The sequence below is a fragment of the Sipha flava genome, unplaced genomic scaffold, assembly GCF_003268045.1.
Source record: "Sipha flava isolate LNK unplaced genomic scaffold, YSA_version1 73_pilon_pilon, whole genome shotgun sequence".
In the NCBI taxonomy this organism is placed as follows: Eukaryota; Metazoa; Arthropoda; class Insecta; order Hemiptera; family Aphididae; genus Sipha; species Sipha flava.
In genome coordinates, this window is record NW_020273613.1 from 2,733,439 (window position 1) to 2,755,182 (window position 21,744).

Below are 21,744 nucleotides of genomic sequence, written 5' to 3' on the forward strand. Positions count from 1 at the left end.
TATGGTAAATACGTAATATTATAAAAGAATTGCTATAAAAACAATCTACAAACAATAAATTTAAAATATTTTATTACGTGATTATTTTTCTTATTTTAACCACAATTTGGAGTTTAATAACTATATTGTTGAGTTGTGTATTTACTGAAAAGTATGTTGGTTCGTATTTAATGACATGATTTTTTTGGTATTTGAATTTTCCAACCACGTACAAACTTTTGTAGTTAAAAATGTTGCGTAACAATGCGCAAACCTAATTCGTTTATAACACATAGCGTAAATATTCCAGTATACCCAAGGGTACCTAATATGACTAAATGGCAACTGTGAAAAGGGTAGACAGTAATTGAAGATAAGTGAACGAAGCTCTGTTTTGAACGTACATATTTTAACTACAGTAGTTATTTTAGTGAAATTAAAATCTACAATACGGTAAGATAAATTTGCCATATTATCACAATCAGTTTATTATATATTAATAACATATACTAATTATTTAAATGTTTAATGTTTTTCAATCATATTTTGTAAGTGTCAACTATAATAAATATATAATATTTTCAACAATCCCTGTAACTATTTTATGTATTTAAAATTAAAAAATATTGACATTTTTTTAATTTTTAAGCTATCATATCTTCAAAAAAAATCGTGATACCAAATTAATATTTTTTTTCTAAAAAAAGTTCAAAAAAAATTTAAATTTCAAATTCCAAGACAATATTAAAATATTATGAAGAAGTTAATCGAATTTATTTTGTTGTTTGGACCCTCTTCTTTATATAGGTTATGGTCATTTTTAATGCTTAAACTTTGGAGAACAAAAGCAGTGCCAAAATCTAGCGTCCGTAATATAGTGATAAAAAACATTAATAATAAAAACCAGTTGTTTATTTTTTCCTAAATAACATTAAGAAAAACAGGAACATCAAATAATGTAGTTAGTTATATAACGGCCGTCATTACGATAACAAACAATCGTTTAACGTTGTTTTACGGTATAACGGTCAATATTTAATCAAAAACAATGTGTTCAAACGTAACTTGATCCAATGAAAATGATGAAATATTGATTGATTTTGTAAAAAGCCAAAAAACTCAATCAATAATATATACGTAAATAGCATTTAATTCACCATGGTATTAAAATATTGTCTTTTTTTATTTCGGTAAACATGACAAACGTAATATGTTACGTATATTAAATTGATTTTGATTCAAGTGTTCAATATACTTTAAAAGTATACATATACATATTTATATATATATTTTTATGTAAAAATCAACGCACTAAAATTTAAAAATATACTCCCTATAACACGATTTTTAAATATTTCACTCTATTCCGAACGATAGTTTTCGTCTTCCAACGTCTCTTCATCCTTCAAATACATATATAATGTTAAATCTAAATCATTCATAGTGCACCGCTGTACATCACACTACTTGAAGCATTCATAGAATGTGACTAAGATGTGAGTTTAGTGAAATTTTTGTGAAGTTTGGTTTTATATCAGAAAATATTTTTTTCTTTTTTAGAAAACCAAATATTTGAAACGGGCATTAAAAATGCACACCGTCATATTGCGGCGACGAAATATTACGGCACCACTTTTGTAGGAAACCAAAGTTATAGAATACACTCAGATATCATAGGTTTTATTGATAACTGAACTTCATATTGCTTACATTTCGTTCTGGGGAAATCTGGAAATAATTATTATTATTACTTAATATTCTTCAATTTTCTTTCGTTTACATGATATTTTACCTTGATTTTATTTTAGATTCCGAATAAAGTGAAGAATGTTAATTGATTCTACTATGAAAGTCGAAAAAAAAATTACAAGCGTTAGAATACAAAATGTTGATAAAATCGAACACTTCAACGAATATCGATTGAACAATATTAGTATTCTTGCTGTCTAAAATTATTAACTGTATGAATTTGACTTATAAGTCAGTTACTTATGTTAGAATTATACACATATTATATTAAACATTTTAATAATCATTATTAAATTAATTAAATAAAAGACCCAAGGTAAAAGTACAAGCGGTAGTGTATTTATTGATTTATATTTTACAAGAGTCCATCAAACCAACTTGATTACGAATCTATTAGCCATTGAAAATATATTAAGAAGTAAACTATCTTTAGATGTACAGAGACTGATCCACCCGACCGCTTTCGCTTATAATCGCTTTGCGAAACCAACGGTACATTGATCTCCAGCATTTCAGTGTCTCAACCGACTCCTATGTCTCACCCAAGCCTTACATATCATCCAAACCTCCTTGTATATTAGTACTTTTACAGTCAGTTCTCAGGGAATTGAATCGACTCGGAATGATGGTTGACCTTAGTCACACATCTGTCAAAACAATGGAAGACGCGCTTAACTATACCTTAGCACCTGTAATATTTTCACATTCATGTGCATATGCATTATGTACTTCACTGAGAAATGTTCCCGATCACGTGCTCAAACAAGTGGTACGCATTTATAATATCTAATCCATCAGTAAATAAAATGTTTTATTACATTAAAATTTTTAATTTAGGCCTTAAACGATGGTATAGTTATGGTGAGCTTCTATTCCTATTTTATTAGCTGTAATTCAACATCAACCATGGAACAAGTTATTGGTGTGTGTTTTTTTATACGTTATTACTATATATTATTACGTTCTTGTTACAACTGTTTTTAGTTACAATAATGATTATTTTTCAGCTCATATTAACCATATTAAAAACGTAGCAGGAGAGGACCATGTTGGCCTAGGTGCTGGTTATGACGGCATTAATCAGTAAAGATAATTTATTATATTCTAGAACTAAATATTATTTTAATTTTAATGTAATTTTTCGTAGAATGAAAAATATCAAAAACAATTATTATAATTATTAAAAACCAATTTTTATCAAAAAATTTAATAGTCGAATTTCTTAAATGTCTTTTTTTTTTAACTTACATAGTTCAATTTATGTTGGTAATGAAGTTTTTATTTTAACGTATTATTCAAAATAAATTGGCAACCATTGAATTGGCTCTTAATATTAGGTACTCCATTAAACATTGAATTAACTCCCAAGAAATGCAACATTGAATGGCTCCTAATATAATTTTCAACAAATGGTTCTCAAAAAATAAAAGTTGAAAAAGTACGCAACTTTATTATTTTTAGCAATCCAGTGCTGGATAACTGCTGGAAATTATCTAATCGTTAATCCGATTATACATTAAATGGTCACAATCCGTAGGGGTGTGAGCCCCCGGAGGGGGTAGCAAGACAGGGCATTTGCCCCCCCCCCTTGGAATTCAAATAGAATGTTGAACATTTTAACTTTTATTCTGATTTATGAACATTTCATCGATATTTTTACTTTAGTAGGTAGGGTTAATGATCGTAATAACAATATATTTTAAGGCGTACTGGTATGTAAACCACTTATGGCGATTGACGCAAATATACGCACACGACGTCTGTTAAATAACTTTAATATTATTAATATAATTTTAACACATTTTATAGTTTACAAGAAATTAATTTTTTTAAATGTATTTTTTGGTGATAGATTTTATTATGCCCCTCCCTGATAAATTTCCTGCGGGTGCCCATACGTAGAGGATTGCTTTTCCGATGAATTATTTGAAATACAACCAATGAATGAAAAACTTACAAAATTTTATTCAGTTTATTTACTGATTATTCAGTAAAATATTACATTTACATTGATTCAACATTTTCACCAGAAATTTGGGCAGAAAAAGCAACGAATGTTTCCATTCGAAATTCAATTTACATATTTATTTGCCACATCTTAATATATTAAATATTTTAAATATGTTATATAGTATTCAAGCTGATACTAAAATTATTTTAAGAAGTTCCAATAAAATAAAATCACACCGGGAAGAAATTAGAGACAAAATACAGTATTTAGAATATGAAATTCGAAAATATGGCTCTGGTGGATTTTCAAGATTTCAGTATATAAAAATATTTGCCAATAAATAAAAACCACGGCGAAAATTTAATAATATACTATTTTTTATATTTATAAATATACTATGTATAACGACGCGTTTAGTTTAAAAATTGTCGATGTTTTAATTTTTTAATTATTTAATCATTATTTTTTTTCTACGTTATTGTAAGATTTTTGTATTTCATTTTTAAAATAATTTTGTTTGAAAAAAAATGTAATCAAAAGTACAACTTTCTATGTAACTAAATAAAACACATGAACGTAACATTGTAAACCTTGTGTTAAAATTAAGAATTAAACTAAACTTATTGTACATTGTAACTAAAGAAATAACTAAAACAACTGAAGAAAAAAATAAATGAAGTCCAAGAAATAACGGATAGCTTAAAATGATTAATAACATTTTGGTAATCAATAAATTTTTGAAAGAAAAAATTTAGAGAGCCAATTCAAAGATACTTATTAAGGATAAAATATTGATCACCTGTATTTGAGAACTAATTCAATTGCTTCGAATAAATTGTCCAAATATTAGATTATACATTTTTAGTAATGCAATTAATTCAAAATATTATTACCAACATCCTACAAATAGTTCTCTTTGATACACTTCATGACATGAAATAATTTTTCTATTAATAGTTGCTACTTAAGTATTTAAAAACTCATATTTGAATACTTTTGCGTATTTGAACGTCTATAAAAGTATAATTTATTTCAGGTTATCGATAAATTATGTTATTTTAAATCCTATTTGAGTAATTTATTTTTTTTTTTTTGTAACGTGTGAATTTCAATTCACTTTTTAATTTTTATAATATGAAAAATTATTTTTCAAAATTATAAGCTCGTTAGATAACAAATAGTTATACAACATTCTAAATAATCAGTATTTATAAAATTATAATCAGTATTTAATAATTTGTCGATTCACTTAAACATATATAATTAATCAGGTTATGCTTGAATTTGAACATATTTAGTAGTATCAATTAACTAAGTTCTATAACAACACATTACTGCATTAAATTATGAGACCCATTAATCACCTAATCAATCCATTAATCTGAAATTATAATTTATTTACAACTTCAAACTTAGTATCAAATCAAGGTTACCATAATAATTTTTTTATCTATTTTATACATTATATTATACTTTTTACATTGGTTTAAATTAACTTTATAATTATAAAGGAAAACATTATCTGCGTTAGAGAATAGCTCATAATATATTAAATGCATAAATATTACATCATATTATGTATAATATAATATGTAAATTTTAACTACAAATTTAACGTAATATTATTGGTGATAATTTTTAAATATCAGCCTTAACTTTTAAATTGGTATATTTTAAAACTTTAGTATGAGTTAAGAAATTATTTTTCAATCAAAACATTATTATAATATACTTAATATACAAAAAAAAACCCACTTTTTTGCAGTACTACGCAAGGACTTGAAGACGTATCACACTATCCTCGGCTATTGATTTCATTGATGACAAACCATTCATGGACTGAAAATCAAATAAAAAAACTTGCAGGCAACAATTTATTACGAGTGTTTTCCAAAGTGGAAAAGGTTAATATAAACTAAGGAAATAATTAGATAAAAATAAATTGCTATTTATAATTCTAGGTCAGGGATGAGTGGAAAGAAGATGGAATGCAGCCAGTCGAAGACATCTTGGTACCATTGAACAAAGAACCATTGTTACCAAACTGTACAGATGGATACAACATAACTTGATAATTTTAGTTCAACTCTGTAATAGTAGTGTGGTAAAAATTGAATACACTCTGTGAATACACGGATTCCAGCGCCCAGGTTTATAGAACCTTGAAGATATTAGTTCAGAAATTGTCTAGTTTCATTTGTACAAATTTCTGTTGAAACTTCAAATTAATAACAACGTAAAAACGAAGTTTACTTTTATCCATCTTGTAAAACGTATACCACTAAACCAAAATAAGTATCTTAATACTTATTACTGATCAATCCATCATACAATAACCATGCGATCGTAAATTGTATTAATTGGTAGACAAATAAGTGTTATGGTTATAAACAAATCATTCTTTGTAAATGTCAAGTAATGAAGAAAGTTTTAAAAAACCACCTTTTAATAATTTATTAGAAACATCAACAAAATTAATTTTCTCATCACGTGCCGTTATTGTTAAGGTTTCAATCAGTTAGGGAAATCTGAATTGGTTTTGAAAACTTAAAACCTGATGAACACGCTTAGACTTATGATTTCATAAAGTATTTTATGAAACAATAAATTGTTAATGTATCAGCTTTTTCAATTCTCTGTAGAACAGACAACCTAGTTGAATTTAATATTTAAGAATATTTTATTTAGACTCAAAAAATGACCGTCATTGAGGCAATCATTAAATTTAGTTAAATCATGAGTACGATTGTTGAATTTTAATTTTTAATTTATTTATATGCATATATTATACTATGTTATTTACAATTAAGTGTTTTCAAAAGTGTTCATTAGAATTTAAAGTAAGTTATACAAAATTAATTATTAATTTAGATAATACTTTGAGTTTAATACTATATTAGATATTATATTTAAATAAATACATAACATTTGAAAAATATATTTGTTATATTTATTGTTGTGAAAATATACCATTTAAACACCTAGATTATTATTTTCAGTAGTTTTATACCTACTGAAAAGTGTATGATTTTTAAATATTAATTTAACTGTAAATAAGTCTCTGAATGCTGAAATAAGTGAGGAATGAAAATTATTTAACATTTTAAACGAAGTTGAAAAGAATTCGAAAATCACGTTTTCAACCCATAAATTACACAAATGATTTTTATTCAAATTCTGATTAATATGCCAAATCACTATATGCACCACCATATGCACCAAATCTACTGCACATTTATATAATACTAAATAAACCACTCAAGACTCAGACATTTGTTTTAATAAGTTTTAGTTTATATTTAATACGTAATTGGTGCCCAAAACTTGAAAATTAGCACAAGTATTTCAAATATAAAATAAACATAAAATATATGTTGCCAATTTTATTGAGCGAATAAAACATGTATCAGTTAGTTAAATAATTAACTTAATTATTAATTTTAATAGTATATGTTAAAGACTCTTAGAGTACACCTAAAAATTAAATTGTACTATTTTTTACTAGGAAAAAATCACTATGAAATATAAGGTGATTGATTGATTAGTTTTACTTTCCATGAAAGAGGATAATTTGAAATGCCTCTATAATATATATTGCATCTATTCCCCTTCTCTATACCCAACAGATGAAAAAAAAACCAAATTCAAAGGACTCAAAACAAGTACAGTTCTACAAACTAATATTAAGAAAATTAAAATTAAAAAAAAACACATCCAAATACAATGGGTGTCATATCCTCCTTCTATGATCAAAGATCGAAAAAAGTATGACGTTGAAACATTCAGGGAAATATTTGGAATAACTAGGGTAAAAAATCGATAAAATGTTCAATGGACGATGTATAATGGTAAAAATAACCTGTTCTTATGTTTATTATTAATTTTTGTGTTTGCATATATTCTGTAATAATTGATATAATTGATATTTCTAAGTATATTTTTTTTGTAAAAAAAATAAAAAATATTTTTGGTTTAGTTGTTCAGTATTATCATGATTAAAAATAAATGGATTTTCTTATTCTGCACATTCTCAATATTTTGTTCGTCATTTTATAAAATACCTCACACTAATGTGCCGTGGAACACTGATTGAGAATCACTGGTCTAAAGTATTACTACTTGGTAAGTCCAAGCCCGGAAAAAGGGAGGAGGTCAGAAGGGGCTATGGCCCCAGGCCCACAACCGATATCAAACAATAATAGGCCCCTGGTAGATAATAGGTTTTTTTCGTTTTTTAACTCTTTTTTAGCTCGTGTAATAAACAAGTATAAAATAGTATAAACTTTTATGGTTTTGTGTACAGAAAGTAATGTTTTAGAAATTTTATAAGTAATTAATACCGATGATATAATTAAAGGGTTTGCTTCACAAAAATAAAGAAAAAATTATTTAATATAAATAACATTTTTATTTTTTATATTAAAAAAAAGCAAGAAATAAATTTATAAATTAAAATATAATTTTTTTTTGTCTCTGAAATATATTTATGTGTAGGTCATCAATATTTTGATTATGGTTATGGGCCCCTAAAATTGTTTGGCCCCTGGCCCCAAATTATCATAATCCGGGCTTGGTTATATATGTTAACTATATTATGTTTGGTATACGTTATTATGCCTTATATTCTGATAAATTGAAATCGATTAAGTTTTACAAATGGTCTTATATATATATAATATAATATTAAAAAAATTATACGTTAATTTTTTTTTTTTTATATTTGGCCCACTTGATACTTTGAATTTGACATGCCTTGTATAACAATCGACTGTACTGTCTCTCTGGCAATAACGGGATCACAGAATACAGATAAACAATATTATTTTAAAATTATTTTATTTATAAATAACGAAACGACCTGGCTATGATAGAGAGAAATGTGGAGGTACATGTGATGAGGTTCAGGCGAAAGCAACTCTCGTACGCGTACACACATCAATAAATCGCGAAAAATTAAATATATTCTTGTACTCATAATTTATAAAAACTACTAAAAGCGGTAGTAAATTAAACATACTTCCTGAACTTTGATTGTAATTTTGAAAAAAATGGTTGAATTTGTAAGCTTCTTGGCTATGTTTTGTAGGAACCACTTTTTTGATTTAAAACCAGATGTGTCCAAAATAAATACAAATGTAATAATTTCATGAGATTTTTTTATAAATATATCTTAATTTTATGGTCCTTATTGAAAATTGGTCTTATTGAAAATTTAAAATCGGCTTCCTAGAAAGCCTAGATATTTTTTTAAAGAATTCATGCATATATAAACAATTGAAATCGGAAATTCGGAAGTATGTGTAATTTACTAACGTTTATTGGTCTATAACGTACGAGAAATACGTGTGATCCGATCCCCTTAACACTATTGATTTCTTACTACTCACAAACAAGGCTCTAAAATTATTGCCTATACTAAGCCCCTTAAAAACTGACCATTAGCAATCCCCATAAATAATCTACAAGTTTTTGTACTCAATTGGTATGAATAACTTAAATGTATTAAAAAATAGAGTAATCATGTGCATACATTTTTTTTTACATAATGATGATCAACTATAAATATGTAAAATATAATCTATAAAACGTTATATATTATTTTATCAATGAAACCGAAAAAAAACACAATTGAATAATCTACTTAATAGTTGGTGGTATTCAATGGTCTAAAATATAATGACAATTGATGAATTTCGCCGGATATAAACTATAATATAATACACATATAAATACAATAATGTACACTCTAAAGTCTTTTTATCATTTTCCTTTTAATTTTGGAAATCTTCTTTTTGTCTCTAATGATTTGGTACCAGCATGTTTTTTTGCTAATGCAAGATCATGTTTCGGATGTTTGTTTCTTTCACTCCCACTCGTCGTTAAGTGTATCTATAGAGAACGTAGTGTAATGCGATTATAATATAATTCGTTTGTTTATTGTGTGTGCCGGCAATTTTTTTGTTTAATACTCTCCGAACGTGGTCTCGTACATTTTTGTTTGTGAATTTTTGATTTCATATCTGTTCAAAATGGACTTGAGTTTGGACGAATTGATCAAGAACAAAAAATCGTCATCCCACGCAGAACGTCGTGGTGGCGGAAGACAAGGTGGCTCCAAAGATTTCAGTGGCGGTAAACGCGGTAGCAGAACATCGAATTTCCGATTTAATTGCGCTGGTGTAAGCGGTGGTGGTCCTATGCGCAGGGGCAGATCCATGGCCATGCGTTCCAATGGATTTATCCCTTACTCGAAGGTAAAAGACAAGTGAATAAACCGACAACCATTTTGTGGAATTCCTGTGATATAAATTTGGCTTTGTCAAATTTGGTTCTTCTGTATTACGGATTATTCGTTATAAGTTGTATAAAATTATTTTTATTGCAGTAACTAGTGTTTGAACCCCATCCTTAAGAATTACTTGTTTGCTATTTGAATCTTTATCAAAATTCGTGCTAACTTTGATCAAACCCTCCTAATGTAGGATTTCTATTTTTAGACTAATACTTTTTTATAGATTATCTACGAGGTGTGACAATAAAATAACGAGACTTTCTAAATATATCCTAAACTATTAATGTTATCTATAAAACGATTATTGAAATATGATTAGGAAACACTTATCTAAAAGTACTATAGACACTGATGAAATCAGTTAACTTTCTTATACGTTAGTAGCCTTGTTATTAGTGTGAGTTCCACTATACTGTCGAAAAATGTTAGATATAAAAATCGAACAACGTGTTAACATTAAATTTCTTGTTAAATTAAAAAAAACTACCGCGAAATCATTTCGTATGTTATGCGAAGTTTATGTTGAAGAATGCTTATCAAGAGCTCGCGTTTTTGAATGGCACAGACGATTTTGCAGTGAAAGAGAGGACATCGAAGACGATGATCGTTCTGGACGTCCTACCACATCTTCAATAAAAGAAAACGTTGAAGAAATCGACAAAGTTATTCGGCAAGATTGTCGATTAAGTGCTAGAGCTATAGCAGAAATGATAAATATTGATAGAGAAAGTGTTCGTAAGATTTTAATTGAAAATTTAAATATGAAAAAAAATGTGTGCTAAAGTGATCCCTAAAAATTTGACGATTGATCAAAAATTCAATCGCAAAGGAATTTGTTCTGACAACTTAAAAATCTTCAAAGATGATCCATCTCTTATATATAATATTATTACGTGTGATGAAATATGGATTTTTACATATGATTCTGGAACTAAAAGGCAATCCATGCATTGGAAGACACCAACTTCCCAAGAATTCCCCTAGAATGAAGAAAGCACGAATGAGCAAGTCGAAATTCAAAGAAATGCTTATTGTTTTCTTTGACATTAAGGGAATAATTTTTGTTGAATAGGTTCCTAGTGGGCAAACTGTCAACCAATATTATTATAAAGAGGTATTAATTAAATTAAGAGAACGTGTTAGAAAAACGCGACCAGATCTGTGGAAGAATGGCCGGGTTCTTCAACAAGACAATGCTCCATCTCACAGTGCATTTTCAATTCAACGTTTTTTAATTGAAAAAAATATTCCTGTACTTCAACATCCCCCGTACTCGCAAAACCTTGCTCCTTGTGATTTCTTCTTATTCCCAAAAATTAAAAGTTTATTAAAAGGAATTCATTTTCAAACGGTTGATGACATAAAAATGAAAACAACAGAATTTCTAAAAGGGCTGACTGAAAGCGATTGGCAACATTGTTTTCAAGAATAGCAGCGACTTATGCAACAGTGTGTTGATGCTGAGGGTAGATACTTTGAAGGTGAAAATCATTAAATTGTAAAATTTTAAAAATAAATAACTTTTATTAAAAGAGTCTTGTTATTTTATTGTCACACCTCTTACTTCATGACCCTTGGAAGGCAGTTATTATACTAAGGTACGGTTTACAAGCTGTGGCTGGCTGCAAAAACTGGCCACTACATATTATCTAGTTTTTAACGTGTTATGTAAAACACAGCATTGCAGTGGACAGTCCAGTGGTTTCCAATTGTGCAATGTTAAGACGTATTTAATATTTTACTTAACTATATTTGTATAAACATAAATAATTAAAATTAATAATTACATACTACTAATCAGTACTATACTAAGACTACTAAGATGGAACAAATTATCATTAATAATAACAATAATTCAACTGTTATTGGAAAAATAGCAAGAAGATGAATTAAAAAAGGCTGTACGACATAAGCGCCAATAACATTATATACCTGTTTTACCCGACATATGACATAAGCGCCAAAATTAATATTTTATAGAAATAGGTAGTTATTTAAAAATTGCTATATCTTATATATATATTATATTAATATTATTATGTCGATAATAAATTACAATATAAAATTATATAATATTATAATATATAAATTAGTAGATTTTTTAATCCCACTATTTTCACGTATTCTGTACGATTTATTTCACCATCCTGGTATTTCTTCCATTGAACAAATATTTCTTCGTGAGATATCTTTAATTTATTGATACGAGGAGAGTTCATAAATATGTTTCGCTTTGTAATTTTAATAATACATCAATTACTATATGAACGGAACAATGAGCCACATAAAATTGATTTTTTAAATGTCGATGATATGATTCAGCTGCTTTTGTAGTTCGTATAACCTTATTATCCGAAATTTCAGTCCAAATTAATATATATTATTTAACTGAGGCTCATAGGTACCTACGATTTTGACGCTTTTGTACGATATGATTTTTTTTCTTATCTCATTTTGGCGCTTATGTACTTCACCGTTACAAAATAATCTTTTAATAGAAATTCAGTTAGTAAAACTATTTTTATTACTATTTCTATGACTATTATTACTATTATTATTATTAGTTAATAAAACTATGAAAAGAAATTTTTTTGAAGTTTTTTATCATTTTTTTTTGTATTACTATTTAAACGTTATTATTAATACATTGTGTTAATTTAAATTAATGAATAGGTTCAGTAGTACTTAATTTTATATTTATACCATATTTATGAATTTTACATAATAAAAAAAATGTATGATGTTTAATTTATTTTTTATTTAGGGCGATGCAAATGCATCATGGACCCATGATATGTATGAAGGACCTAAAAGACAGCAAAATAGAGGTGGTCTTTCAACTACTAATATTCATAAAATTGTTATATCAAACTTGGACTTTGGAATTACATCTACAGATATACAGGTTGGAATAAAAATTTTAGGAATTTTTCAATTAATGTCTTTTTATCACTTATTAATGTTTGTTTTACATAAGTGTTGATAATTTTAGATCTAATGTAAGTATTTATTTATATTGATATTTATGTTAAGGTATAGTCAATTAGGTACAATATATCTTAGTTCTATACATTTATTAGGCAATAAATATCACTATGAAAAGCCAATGAAACTACTAACCGAATTTTATTTTAATTAAATACATTATAAATATTCATTTTAATATGGTTTTTTTTTTTTTTTTTGTAAATTATTTAAATTTTATAAGTCTCCATATTCACTTATAATTAAATATTAAACTTACTATTTGGGAAAAATGTTTTTAAGTATGAAATATTAAAAACAAAAAATAAATAAAAAATAAATATTCTTAATAATATATATTTTTAGTATCATTATCTATAATAGTGTTTGAGTTAGTGAACAAGATGTTTTAAGAAGAAAAAAAGAGTTTTATTATTGAATGATTTTTATATTAATTGTTAATACATTATAAGTATATGTTATAAAAAACTAGTATAATAATTTTTCAATTCATGAAAATATAAATAAAACTATTTTATGTTGATAGGTTAAAATAGAAGGCGAAAGATTTCCTGATATGTGTTTTACTGAAAAAAACTAGGTTCCATTTTATTATCAATACGAAATAAAATAGATAACATTATTTTTCCAGGTATCTTCAACCGACTGCAGCTTGAAGGTACTTAGATAGAATGTTGGCCACATGTTAGATCCACTTATGGCTCAAGGTCTGGGTTTCATTTGTGTTAACAACCATCCAAGAACGACCCATGGACTATGTTTTCTCTTTCTAACTTCTATACCTGGCTACTCAAGATAAATTATTACAAAAGAATTCGGTTATCACTACAACTCTAATAAGAAAAAAAAACTATTTTTTCTTACCTAAATTTTATTCTGGGAACAGTATTCAGTATAAGCTTCTGACTACATAGTAACTCATTTCTGAGTTGGTGAGCTTGACATTTTCCATATCGTTACATTTATGATTATATCTTAAGCTACTATGATAGTCACAAGTGCTTCATTAAATAATTGACAACTATCTAAATTAATGCACAATGTGTTTGCAAAATAAATTGTATGAGTACAACATTTGTAGCAGTTTATTTTTTATTAAGAAAGTGTCTTATTTGCATTAATTGGGAAGTTTTAGAAACAAACAGCATTCAATACTACATCAACCACATCTATTATTCAATCTACAGTGAAACTCGAAAATTACAAAACAACATATACATCTACATCTTTAAACATTAATATTTGTCATAAATTGATACATAAATTCAAAATTATACATTTAGTGTAGCTGTTGATATTAACACAGTTGTAAAATATGTGTTCTTGCTTATTAAATCCCATTAGGCTATTTTTTTTATAAATTAAAAACTTCCTTTGTATTGGATAAATAATTTCGTAACATGTCTATAAATGAAATACTATTTTCTGAGCATTCATTTTTAAACTGTAATGTTTTATTTTAATGACTTTGTGGTACTTGAGGTATGAAAATAAAGTTATTGGGAACTCAATAATTAATGACTATTGTGTAACTTTCTTGATTATTAATATCTTTAAGAGATATTGTTGATTTTTGTTGTCTTTATCGTTAAATTAAATGGTTCTTTTATGATGTGCGCTCTTTAATTCTTTCATATGTTGTATTCAATAAATTTACTGAAACAATGAAAAAGAAACTACAGACATTTCAAGATCATCACAAAGAAGATAATATATTGTTATGTTAAAGGAATGAAGATTTAAATATACTGAGTATATATACTTAAGTTATAACAATTAGTATATTTAAATCTTCGGTTATAACAATTTATATAACCATTATGAATTACAATTAATTATATCATATATAAATAATATTTGATGAAAATAAGTATAAAAATAATTATTAAAAAAAAAAACTAAAGGATTATTTATTTATTAAAACATAACTATCCGAAGAAAAATTTTGTGTTGAAACATGTTTTTACTGAAACAAATACTAATATTAAACATTAAAAATAAAAAAAATCTATTATTCGAATAAATACAAACAAATAAAGATAAGTTAAATAGGAGATGTAATTGAGAAGATACTCCAATAATTTTAAGAAGATAATTTGCAAGAGTTTGTAATTAATTTAGTCAGATTATAAATTAAGAGAAAACAATTTTCTATGAAGATTTTTTAAAGTACCAGCCTCAACGCTTTCATCGTCTTAAAAACAATTGATCTTCTGAAGCTATACAGTGCATTAATTATTACAAAGTAATGATATTACTCTATGGTTTAAAAGCAATTGCTGCAGTCGATTATTCTCAGTAACTTGTGACTTTAAAATAAATAATCTATAGGTTCTTGTATATTCCTTGATAAATTTCTGGATTTAAGAATATTTTAACTTTTGTCTTGTGAATGAATGTTCTGTGTTGGCTTGGATGTTACAATTTGATTAATTTGTGTGTTATATATTAGTTTTAATACTTTTTTTTACAGATGCTATTCGATGAGCTTGGTCCATTGAAAACTGCCACAGTTCATTATGATATATCTGGTAAATCTTTAGGAACAGCTGATGTTGTATTTGACAGAAAAAATGCCGCATTAAAAGCAGTACGTCATTTCAACAATGTACCACTTGATGGTATGTATTTTAAATATTTTATAATTTTATAATTGCATTGTTAATTAATTTTATTGATTATTTAAGGTCGCTCTGCGAATATTGAATTTGCAACTGATTTGTCAACTATCGCCAACCTAGTTATTCATCTCAGTAGACCAGCACCATTGCCTGGACGAGGTACTCGTGGTGGTATGTTACTATTTTCACTGTGGAATAATATATTTATTTACAATATAAAATATATTGTAAATATATTTATTTAAAATTTAATAATATATATTTTAAATTAAATTATAATAGTTATAATTCAAATTCTTCTCCTTATAGGGGTGAGAGATAACCGAGGCTATACTCATGGTAACTCCAGAGGGCGTGGGAGTAGAGGTAGCAGGAACAGCAAAAAAAAAGTGCCAAACAAAAATGAATTGGATGCAGAACTTGATAACTTTATCAAAAGCAAAAAATAATTAATTTTATATTTATATTATTGACTTTTCTAATATATTTAAGTAAACTAATGTTCGACAGTTTAAACAATGTTACAAAGTTATTTGTGAGATGACTTAATAGTTGCTCCTGATAGCAATTTTTTAGGGGTGGAAGCTCAGACATTTTTCATCCATAAATCCAAGTTTGATTTTGAAAGCTTAAAGATTTTTTCGGTTAAAATTTGAAATATCATATTGCAGACATGTCAAACATGTGACCCGTAGCTACCAGTATCAATCCACAAAATAAAAAATGGATAGTAAAAATTAAAATATTAATGCCATGTTGCAACTGTGTTAGACTCTAACTATGTTATATACAAGCCCAAATTAAGGGGGTAGAGGGAGCTATGGTCCCGGACCAACAACGGATATCAAACAATAATAGGCCCCTAGTGGATAGTAAGTTTTTTCGTTTTTTTAACTTTTTTTTTTTTATTTCGTAAAAAACAAGTATAAAATACTATATAATTTTATGGTTTTGTGTTAAGAGAGTAATGTTTTAGAAGTAATTAATATCGATGATATAATTAAAAGGTTTGCTTCCCAAGAAGAAAGAAAAATTATTTATATAAATAACATTTTTTATTTTGTATTAAAAAAGTAAGAAATAAATTTATAAATTCGAATATAATTTTTTTTTTGTTTCTGAAATATATTTATGTGTGATTCATCAATATTTTGATTATGGTTATGGGCCCCAAATTATCATAATCCGAGCTTCGGTAAGTCGTACCTGTATAATTTATTCTTTAAGTGTTAAATTTTAAAATGGCTTTTACGAGTAAAAGTAAAAAAAGAAAATTAAAAGCTAAAAAGATGAACAAATATAACAGTTGGTTGGATCTTTAGATCGTTTTATGAAACACAAAGTTTTTTTAGTGTCAAATACATCAACAAAAACAAAAATTACAAATGATAATGATATTATTAGTAAGTTACATTCAAAGAAAATTATTTGTTTTTTGGATTTTTATATCTATAATATTCTCATAAAATATGTTCAAATCTAAAATAAACGTGAAAAATAAGATATTTAATTTTTTCTTATATACCGCCTCTATATAAATATAAATTTTGCCTCCGTAGGCTTGCGCCTACGTTGCCTACGCCTATAACCGGCCCTGCGTGGTGGGTTCAAATTCCGAAGCAAAATAACCGGAGATCCAACCTTCATTTGTAAATTATGTGGGAGCTTGCTTGGTAAATCCAATAAGTTTAAAAACCCTGTTGGATAATTTACAGCTTTAGTAGCATCGCAAAATGTATCAATAGATTTGTATGACACCAGTCTCCTGGTAACAAATGTTGTATCTTGAAATTAAATTCGTTAACGTCCACATTTTTTGCTGCTAAAATTGCTCTTTCTGCCAGCCACCCATGATTTGTGTATTTTCTGTGTACATTGTGAAATATCTGGTCAATGAGATCATCTTGCGAATCAATGATTGTGCAGAAATCGGTCGATAATTTTATGCATCCCGTTTCATCTGTAGTAATTTTCCCATCACTAATATCTAACAATTGTTTTGAGAATCTTCCATACGCAGCTTTTTTTAATCGAATCGCAAGTATCGAAATCGTTCGCTCTCTATCTTTACATACATGTCGACCATGAGAAAGCTCACGACATCGTAGACTAACGTGATCCTGATCGCGTCTAATCATCAACCGATTTGCATAATAATTAGGGCAGAGAAGTTATAGGAGGTAAAATTGGAAAAATGCATTAAATATGCAAGATAATATGCACAAAAAAATTAAATTATATTTAAGTAAAATAAAAAATTAAATATAAAAGAAATATAAAAATCATTGCATTGCACAATTAATTTTATTTTAAATATTTCTTACGTTAAATGATCGCCGATTGTTAGTATAGTTTTCTTCAATCTCGAATTTTAGATTTATCCTTAAAATAAATATAAAATATATGAATACAAAAATATTTTTAAAATAACTTTTTTCTCACCTAATAAATTATTGCATTGCACAACTTATGTTTTTTTAATATTTTCTACGTCGAATAATCGCCGATTGTCAGCCAGTATGGTTTTGTACCGAAAAAAACTTCTTTCGACGTCTGTTGATGTTACTGGTGCATATTTATAAAATTTTAAATCATTTCCCGTTAGGTATTCTGGTAAACCATTCATTGATGAACTTTCTCCATTCAAAATTTTTAGTATTATCGCAAACACATCATTTTTTCTAAAAGTTGGTTAAATTTTGTATTTATTTTCATTCCAACGTCACCCGCAACTTTTTCCAATTTATTCTTTGTAAACATTACTGTTGATATTGAATCAGTTAATGATACTCCTTGTGATTCTAATTTAGTTATGGTTGATAGAAAAAACCCATAATTTAAATGTATAAAAGTCAAATTTGGTTCCATTGAATTTCATTTAGAAGGGTTCGAGATTCTTTTATAGATACAGCATCGTTAGAATCAAAGTGTTGCATAACATCTCGAACTTGCTTAAAATATTGGTAGTAACAAGAAGTAGTTTCAATCCAAGAACCCCAACGTGTTAGTACAGGTTTGGGAGGAAGAGGGACTCCGGGAGCTTCTGTCATAAAAAATAAAACACGCAAAGGTGCTTTTAAAAATACTTGCTTTCCTTTTGCTACTAATTTATCAACTCTAGGAAAATGACTCCGAATATTTTCTGCTTATCTATGTAATCCGTATGCTATACAAGTAATATGGATCATCTTGAGTACAAAATCTTGTTTGAGATACAATTTTATGATTTTATAAATAAGTTCTGTACAGTGTTGGGAAGGAACGCGTTCCTTTTATAGTAACGTGTTTTATTTAAAATATAGAAACGAGGAACGGGAAAGAGTTCTTATTTTTAAGGAATTTGAAAGAAAATTTCCGTTCCTCAAATAATGAAAAAAAAAAAAAAAATTTAGTTATTTTTAATGATAATATTTTCTAGAATATATTTAGTTTTGGCAATTTGGTATCACTTAATTTATCATTAGTAAATAGTAAAACGAACAAACTAGATATCGTTGATATATTTTAAATTTTAATTTAGTTCGAGATTTATAGCATACAAGGTATAATATGAATAATATGATAATATAAGTATGATTGTGATATATACGATAACGATGTTACTGTGATAATCATGCCATAATGGTTTAAAAATTTAAATGATAACAAAGTACAAATAATATTAACTGATTATTTCTGACTTAAAAATTGTTCGTAAAAAACACCATTGACCACCACTCAAATCGTAAAAAATGTGTAAAGGAACGGGAACGCGTTCCTTTTTAAAAAAGAACGGAAATGCGTTCTTTTTTTGCGTCAGGAACGAGGAACATGAACGAGTTCCTTTTTTACAGTAGGAACGAGGAACGGAAACGAGTTCCTTTTTAAAAGAAACTTTCCTAACACTGGTTCTGTAAAATATTAAATTAATTAGTATTTATTTAATTAGATTTAAGGTCTATTCACATATATCAGTCACGAGATGGTGTCGTATCCAATCAGAGACAGTCAAGTCACCAACTATTTTGACTGATCAGTCAAGTGTATTTCACACATGTCAGTCACCGAAACCGATCAGTTCCGAGAAATCGGATCAGTTGAGTCTGTTGTACCAAACTCGCCTTTACCCATAACGTATTAAATATTTTTTTTGCATATTTTTGTTTATTTAATTTAATAATATTAAAATTACATTGTGAATATGGCAAATTTCACTGACGAAGAATTATGTATTATCGCGATCATTTTGGACGAGGAAACCAAAGAAACGAAATTGGGTGCTTGAGCATGGCAAAAAAGAGTTCTTGACACCAAACATGTCCATATATTTTGAATTTGAAAGATCGTACAGCACTTCATAGTGTCGAACACATTTGATGAGTTGTTCGTCAACCATTTGGCCCACAATTCTCGTCCTTCAAAACAAAATATCGTAGACAAAAATTTAAAAATTCTCAAATCCGTGACTGAACGGATACCGACAGATCGGATTCGTATAGAAAACTGATAAGTGTAGATGACGCAATATAAATTTAGCGAAGAGTTATTTTCCATAACTAAGACTGACCCAATTTTCCGGAACTGAATCATATCGTGACTGATATTTGTGAATAGACATTTATATTATTATTTCATTAAACCTATTGATAAATAACTTATAGCCCAGTGGTGGTGGTGAACCTTTTTTGGTTCAAGTGCCAAATTTTTCCAATTAAGGTTTTGAAAATCATTCCCATGCCCAAAGAAAATTCTAAGAATCAAAATAAATTTACAGATTTATTAAATTATTTTAATTAAATTTTAGTAATTCTCAGTAAAACATAAGCAGCAATTGTTTCATTGGTAAAAACATTTCTTTCCTTCGATTTAATTAAATTCATTATGACAAATAAGCTTTCACAAACAAAAGTTGACAAAAAATAAGCATAAGGAACATTGTAATTTTTAAATTATATATAATTTGTTTTTTTGAATTTCTTATAATTTCAAAATTTTATAAAGACCATACTTTTTTCTTTTTTTTTATGTGTACAATTTTGAAAAATTTCAATTTTTTGTGGATGCTATTAAAATATGGTCAACGTGCCACCTTTGACACGTATGTCATAGGTTTGCCACCCCTGTTATAGCCTATAGGATAAGTAAATAAATTAATGTTTTACTATCTTTAATGTTATTATTTAATTCGGTAAATTGAAACGTTTCATGTTCTTTGCTTATCATCATGACATCATTTTTCATTACTAATCCTTACATGTTTTGTTCCGAAAAAATATTTTATTGATAGTCTATTGCATGGGCGTATTTTAGGGGGGAGATGGGGCAATCGTCCCCCCAGAATCTGTATTTAAGGAATTGATTATTTGTGAGATACACAATTCAAATTATTTTTAATGTAGATCGTTTTATAACGAAATCAAATTACGCGTGGCTGTGAATATTGAATTGGGTTTTTTGTCGGATCCATAGTTAGTGAAAAATCAAATAAAATACAAGCGTAACTTTTATAACACAGACAGGTGTTAAAAATAAATATACAAAAGTCGATTTTAGGAGATCCGGCATTAGATTAAAAAAAAAAACCACAAATATTAAGGATTCACCTGATTTAAATATTATCAAAAATTTTACTTGTAAATTTTGAGCCTAAATTAAAGAAAAACTTTGAGTCCCCCCCCCCCCTTAGAAGTAAATCTAAATATGCTCTTGTTCAATCTTCCATAAATAATAAATATTTAAATATATAGGTGACCAGAATTTTTTAAATATTATGAAGTCACAAATTTAATCAGTAGCCGTCCCGGCTATAGTTGCGACCCGCCGTGTCGTTTCCAGTATTGGAGACCAGTGAATTCCGGCCCGACAATATTTTAGCTATAGGTAAGTTGTGGCCCGAATAATTATCATAACCTATGTACCTATTGGCTAGTAACTATATGTACGATGCGGTGTTGGCTATACATTTATTGATAACTAGAGCGCGGATTTCTATGCAATTACATATTTTTTTCCTTTCAATATTTTTGGAATTTTGTCAGTTATCTCCACGAATCATCATAATTTGAAGCTAATGGTGAAATTTTTTTTTGCATATTTCTGCATATTTAGAGATTATTGCATATTGAAGTGAAAATTTAAAAAAAAATGTATAAAATAATATTTTGTCAAGTAGAAAAATTAAAAATAAA

At 27.3% G+C, this 21,744-nt stretch overlaps 3 protein-coding genes and 1 pseudogene across 3 annotated transcripts in view; 3 read left to right on the top strand and 1 right to left on the bottom strand.

The window, feature by feature from the left end:
- The window catches only part of LOC112692453 (dipeptidase 1-like), a 61,874-nt gene extending 55,422 nt beyond the window's left edge, over window positions 1-6,452 (top strand). The window contains exons 8-12 of the mRNA XM_025567131.1: window positions 2,321-2,497; window positions 2,566-2,650; window positions 2,736-2,811; window positions 5,445-5,583; window positions 5,641-6,452. Of these exons, the coding sequence (XP_025422916.1) occupies window positions 2,321-2,497; window positions 2,566-2,650; window positions 2,736-2,811; window positions 5,445-5,583; window positions 5,641-5,751 (588 nt within the window). The 3' untranslated portion in view covers window positions 5,752-6,452. The remainder of the gene's footprint in view (window positions 1-2,320; window positions 2,498-2,565; window positions 2,651-2,735; window positions 2,812-5,444; window positions 5,584-5,640) is intronic.
- A 3,256-nt stretch (window positions 6,453-9,708) lies between these two features.
- On the top strand, window positions 9,709-16,026 carry LOC112692454 (THO complex subunit 4-like). The gene is made up of 5 exons (XM_025567132.1): window positions 9,709-9,933; window positions 12,736-12,876; window positions 15,430-15,577; window positions 15,644-15,748; window positions 15,887-16,026. The coding sequence occupies exons 1-5, from the start codon at window positions 9,709-9,711 to the stop codon at window positions 16,024-16,026; spliced, it is 759 nt and encodes a 252-aa protein (XP_025422917.1).
- On the top strand, window positions 10,394-11,092 carry LOC112692417 (protein GVQW3-like). The gene is made up of 2 exons (XM_025567091.1): window positions 10,394-10,616; window positions 11,043-11,092. Exons 1-2 carry the CDS (start codon window positions 10,394-10,396, stop codon window positions 11,090-11,092), a joined length of 273 nt encoding a protein of 90 aa, XP_025422876.1.
- A 2,001-nt stretch (window positions 16,027-18,027) lies between the features above and the next one.
- LOC112692315 lies at window positions 18,028-18,513 on the bottom strand (annotated as a pseudogene).
- Between the last annotated feature and the right edge of the window lie 3,231 nt (window positions 18,514-21,744).